This window comes from Sphaeroforma arctica, assembly GCF_001186125.1.
Source record: "Sphaeroforma arctica JP610 unplaced genomic scaffold supercont1.684, whole genome shotgun sequence".
NCBI classification, from domain to species: domain Eukaryota; class Ichthyosporea; order Ichthyophonida; genus Sphaeroforma; species Sphaeroforma arctica.
This window is the reverse complement of record NW_014039874.1, coordinates 44,077-50,211: the sequence shown is the minus strand read 5'-3', so window position 1 is coordinate 50,211 and position 6,135 is coordinate 44,077. Positions and strand designations below refer to the sequence as shown.

The following is a 6,135-nucleotide window of genomic DNA, read 5'->3' as shown; positions in this document are numbered from 1 at the left end:
CAGTCCCGATCATTCTTACACAAGTTACCACTGCTAAATCCTAACTGACTAAATTGTATTTTAGTTTAATATAGTTTGAAACCTAGTAATTTCCATCGAAGTTTACAGTATTAACACCTACCATTACAGCTCGATCACCTACCATTAGACCTACTACAACAAGCTCGTGTTCTACCAATAGTACTGGCACCTGATAACAATCCTTTAGGGTATATGCATATTTTTTGCCTCAACGGTAGAGGTATATCGACATGGAATTCCGACTAGTACGAACACTCATATTGACGGTCGCTTGAACTGGTTTAATGTGAAATGTTTCATTTCGTGGACCGATCAAGTTTTGCTAGGATACAACCAAGATATAGGTACGTATACCTTAAAGGTATACATCAAGTACAACCAAGGTAGGGTCAATGGTAATACGATTCGTGACTAGTACCCCACACTACTAAACAACAGGGTTGAAACCACCCTGCACTACGAGCGTTCGCATTGCCATTTGGTCTGTTGGTCCAAAGTAGATGCCAAAGCGTCTCTTCTGTGTACAAAAAACCCCCTAAAACAAATCACATTGAAGCGTAGGGTCAATGGTAATCCGAACGCTCGTGAACTAAGTGTAGCCGTCCAGTGCCAGGCACGAGTGACCATTGGGTCGGTCTCATTTTTGTGTTGATTAACACTTGATACGATTTGTAAATATCATACACGAGGCCACATCGGCTGCTTTTCTGCCGCCTGTGTCCGGTTCAGCTCAACTTCTCGCGTTCTCTCCATATGTTCTGCATGCTCCAGCGATTCCTGTATGTACTCCGTCGCTAAGCTCAAATAGATTGAGTCCAGTTCAAACGGACACAAGATTGCTGCCTGTGTCCGGTTCAAACAGACACAAAATTGCAAAAATCCTATTGCAAAAATCCTATAAAAAAATGTGCGAGTGTGAAAAATTCACACAATAAAAGCGTTTTCACATTTGGCATGGCAAAAAAGGCGATTTTACATTTGGCATGAAAAAAAAAAGGGTAAATATGCCACTAAATAAAGAGTATTTACTCTCTCAACATACTCTCTTCTGAAATATCAATAAATGTTGGTCCCAAACTTAACGGAGTCGTGCGCCAAACATCAGAACATGTTTGGGCAGCTGCATGCAAAATATCCTAATCCTCACAATCAAAGAAATCACGCAACAGATATGTAAAAGGTACATTGGAGTTGATTGACGCAATTCTATTCTTACTCCGCCACATGTTTTCACCATCATTGCTCCCTTTGAAGTTTATCTCATACATCCTTTCTAATGCTGCCCTTATGTGTCACAGCTGAATCTGTAGTGACATAATCTACTACCTTTCTCTTTAGCGCTTGTCTGCATGGTTTTCTCTGATAACATGCATTCTGCGTGCTCAATAATCACCGCGATTCGTTCATTATTCTGAGGTTCTACGCATATTTGGAGGACAAGCAAAACATCTATATCGTTCTTAGTCATAGATCTTCCAACAGAAACACCCACATAATAGAGGTATATGTTTTCTTCTGACTCAGGATCAACGATTTGATTCCCCAGCGCTACCACGAGTGACACAGTTCTCCTCTCCTGCTGCACCTTTGAGCGTACTGTCAGAGCCTTATGCTTTTTAAAGTACATTGCAATAACCCAAGATTCGATATAGACTTTGTTGTGATTTAAAGTAGCCTGGGTGTACTCTACCAAAGTTAAGGTCTCCACTTGTGCCAGTAGTGTTTTTTGTCGCGTAAGACATTCACACAAGATTAGGACGGATTCTCCTGAACTTCTGACGGATCATTCAATGCCTTTCTTCTACCAGAGTCGTGCGTACTCAGTCGGAGAGCAAGGTGTACCATAGAAACAATTTTTTTCTTCATTTGGAGGGCTTCGGTCGGTAACTGTATAGAAACAAGCAAACAAAATAAAGACTCCTGAGTCCCAGCTCCTGCGGCTTGACCCTTGTGCTTTGGCGGTTGGCCCTTCAGGCTTCAGCATTGTCATTTGTGTCAGCTGTCGCCTGTCGGCGTCACTCGGCAGTCGGCGACTCGGCGACTCGGCGACCGTCTTTTAAGTGAAGTCCTATCACCTATTTACAGTAGTATGTTTTTACTAAAAGAAACATTTTTTACAGAAGGCTATTTTTAAAAAATAAATAAATAGATTGTAGGAATAAAAGTACAACGTTTTACTTTCACGGATTGATTGATATTTTTACGTTGAAACACTATATCTAATATTTTGGCCTATGCACAAATCATACTCGCAGTTTGATGGTGTACTGGATAGAACGCCTATTTCAATATTATTGGCCACGAAACCTTGCACACACCAATTAAACACAAGAAGCAAGTGATCATATGCCGGTTGACAGGGCAAAATTTATCAGCTCTGACCTCAAAATGTATATGAGACTGCCAATATACAGAAATTTGAAACGTTGAAACGTAATGACTAGTAGTGAGTTCTGACGTTTGCCTGAGTGGGTCTCTGAGACTAGAGAGTCCGAGCGGCTGAGACTCAGGAACTCACTGAACTACTGAAGTGAATGACAATTTATATTTTATATATCCAAAAATAAGATGACTGTGATAGTGTAAATAATGACAAATTAGTAATCGATATTTATTTATACTGTCTGTACTCTGTCAGTGTTAGTGATTAGTCTTGACTCATGAGTTATGACTGGGATGAGTGGTCTGCAGTCTGAGTCTGTATCTCTGCCTGTCTGCCACCCTGAGTCTGGGCCCCTGGGGCCTGGGCCTCTGGCCCTGGCCCTGTAGCTGGGACCCTAGGACTCTGCGGCCTGCGTTGTGGGTGGAGTTGATGACTTTTAGGAGTGTTGTGAACTTGTGCTATCACTATTGTGGGCAAAACCCCAGCAGGGCCCAGAGAGGTAGAGAGTCAGAGACAGTTTGTTTGTACAAGAGTAGTACACAATGCCTTTCCAATTGAATCTGGATTCTGACCTGTGTTTCTTGCCGGCTTCCTGACGAACGGGTTTTTTATACCTTGAAAGGCATATATTTTGATGCGTTAGCGTTCAACTTTGAACGTTTTCGACAGGTCTGTTGGAAAATACAGTTTGTACAAGGTGTATGAGAATGAGATCCCCCCTCCCTCTCTATATTCAATATGTATTGTAAATACATAATACAGTAGCCTGATTTTGTAGCCCTCTAAAATATACAAATGTGTATGCATCTCTTTATTTACATAAAATATCATAGTAAATATTTATATTTAAAAAATAAAAATATTTTAGTCTTCTTCTTGATATTACAGATTATAAATTTCTTTTTAATACGTTAACGCCAAAAAATATGTTTTTCTTTAAAAAGCCAAAAAATAATAATTAAAACCCCCCCCATTATATCATTTGTGTGTGAATTATCATAGTCCACTCTTGAGCGACTGGAGGAGTCTGGACTCTGGAGTCTGAACTTTGGGACTGGGAGCCTGGGCTGCCTTCGGGCCTGGGTCCTGAAATCACAGCAGTCTACCGTCTACTACAGCAGGACGCAGACCCGCAGCCCACAGGCTCATATATAAATACGGAGGCCCCATAAATACGTATCATTTTATGGATGACTGTGTTCACAAATATCTATTAATCGGGGTGTAGTGTATAGTAGTGATGCACAACGACAGTATTTACAAGTTTAACGTGGGTGCTTCTTACTAGTTTGGAAGTAGAAGTATACAAAACAGTAAATGTTCCCTTATTCATTTTCACACTCACAAACTGACTAAAGCATACAAGCTTGGGTGACACTAGTCAAGCCCATTCGGCATTTGAACAATATATTTACACTCGCGTGTGGCTACTTTATATACACTCGTGTGTGGCTACTTTATATACACTCGCGTGTGGCTACTTTATATACACTCGCGTGTGGCTACTTTATATACACTCGCGTGTAGCTACTTAATATTCACCATGTCAGAAGAGAAAGCAATTAAAGTGAGTGGGAACTCACTTTTGGAGGAGAAAAATTCGCCAAGGGATTGTGACATTGTGCGTATAGGTACAGCCGATAGTTTAACCAGTGATACCGATGTTATGTTCGATAAGAACATACAGAGTCCACAACAGAGTGCTGCGAGTGACTCTGATGACAGAAGAGATGACCAAAGTCGGACAAAAAGTGTTAGACGCCTATCCACCTTGTCACGAATGTCTGAGTTAGTAAATATGTGCGGCCCGCCAGGTCCCAATCGGTCAAGCTATGAAACGCTGGAAGATACAATCCAAGGATCGAATGAGTCTGTCTCTGCCTGCGAAAATGAATCAACTAAGAATACACGCACCACCACGCATGACAGTAAAATTGCTAAACAAGCAATTTTCATCACCAACACACAGTCGTCGAGCCAAGAAACCGAAAATACATCTGTAGTATCACATACAGGTAATTTCTTCCAACGGATGAGATTAGTCTACGAAACAAAGCAGATAACCGGGCGAGACTACAACATATTCAGCAGGTGGTTTCTCTTAGTGAGTGGTGTGGTGAATGGGTTGGTATTCGGTGGCATGTGTATGATGGCGACGGATGGGCGCAAGTACTGGGGCACTTTCAAGGACAAACGATGCATCATCATCATGAGTACTCTGGGGGTTTTTCTTTTGCTTGCGTACACATGTGGTCTGCTGGGCTACTGTCTTGCGCGCAGAGATCATCCACTTATACGCGCTCGAGGGAACGTGTATCTAATCATAGTCCTCCTATCAGTCGTATGCGCAGCACTCAATACCTGGATGACCTTGCAGAGAGGCTCAGGTATCTTTGGAACACAAGTTGTATGGTATACAGTGAATTCAACGATACGAGTGGGAGCAGTCATGACTTTCCTGGGAGCACAAGTGGTGAGACAGAGATTAATATACCTCTTATTTGTACTACATGCAATGGATTCTAGCCCTCCCAGATTTGTAAACGCCAAGACATACGCCTGGGTGACGTTGTGGACCGCCATTGTATGCATACCGGTTGCGGTGTTGCTAGCCATAGATGCTAATCAGTACGATAGGATTGTAAGCATCATCGCCAGTTTAGGCTGGGTTATTATGTTGGTGATTCTGGCCTATTATACATATCTCTGTAGGTCTGTAACGCAGGCCTTTAGTGATTGGAGGACTAATTTATTCGTGGGCGTAGTGGTCACAGTTTCGGCGGTAGGTGTGTTCATTGTGCAGAACACCATTTTCACATCAACCGATGTCAAAGTCCATGAAACGCGTCCTGACGGAGCGGTGTATAGTGTACCCGATGGAGTCAATCTGATCGAGTTGTACTTCCGAGGCTTCTTGACGTTCTGGGTTTTATCTGTATGTGTGCTACAGCTGTTCGCTGGGATGGTTACAATCGTCTTCTTCGACCTACATCTCAGTCATGATCTGGACCCTAAATATGTATACGAGATGTCCAAGGAGAAAACGACACCCGAGGATACCTATGGACCTGATAGAACGGCTGTGGGAGATGTGCACTACAACAGTTTCACTAACATCGGGAGTAGCAGTGCAGCCAATGTTAGGAGGAGCAGTGCAACCAATGCTATGGGTAGCAGTGTAACCAATGCTAGGGGTAGCAGTACGAACAATTTTAGAGGTAGCAGTGCTACCAATGTTAGGAGTGGTAGCACTCTGAATGTAAGGGGGGATTGATTTTCAACATGGTCACGCCATCCACAAAGGTATAAGCCTATGCTTGTCTAGTTACGACAAATCAAGTCACGACCTAGTATTTTCGTTAAAAATTGCTACCGGTGAATGTTCGGGCAGCGTTTATTTTATAGTAATAATCAAAGTAATATAGAATTGTTAAATTTGAAACTTGGAGAATCAAATAGAACATTCTAACGCACGCCAGTCGCTTGAAGAAGCTGAAGCCTGGCAATAATTCATACTGTGCCGAACAGGTCTTGTTTCTACCACCGATTCGTCGTAGTCAAAGCCCCTATGGCAAATTCCTGTGCATGAATTCCGATAGCTCGAAATCATTAATTTCTTACAAAGTCAAAGTTCATACTAAATTAACGTCTATATATATATATTTACACACACACACACATATATATATATATATATATATATATATATATATGTGTGTGTGTTTGTTATT

At 41.8% G+C, this 6,135-nt stretch overlaps 1 protein-coding gene across 1 annotated transcript; it reads left to right on the top strand.

The window, feature by feature from the left end:
* Positions 1–3,880: 3,880 nt before the first annotated feature.
* On the top strand, positions 3,881–5,795 carry SARC_08038 (hypothetical protein). Its single transcript, XM_014298004.1, has one exon. The coding sequence runs from the start codon at positions 3,948–3,950 to the stop codon at positions 5,676–5,678; it is 1,731 nt and encodes a 576-aa protein (XP_014153479.1). The 5' UTR covers positions 3,881–3,947; the 3' UTR covers positions 5,679–5,795.
* Positions 5,796–6,135: the final 340 nt, after the last annotated feature.

Excerpts from the sequence above, each read along its gene's own strand:
- SARC_08038 (XM_014298004.1), top strand. The coding sequence starts at position 3,948 with ATGTCAGAAGAGAAAGCAATTAAAGTGAGTGGGAACTCACTTTTGGAG.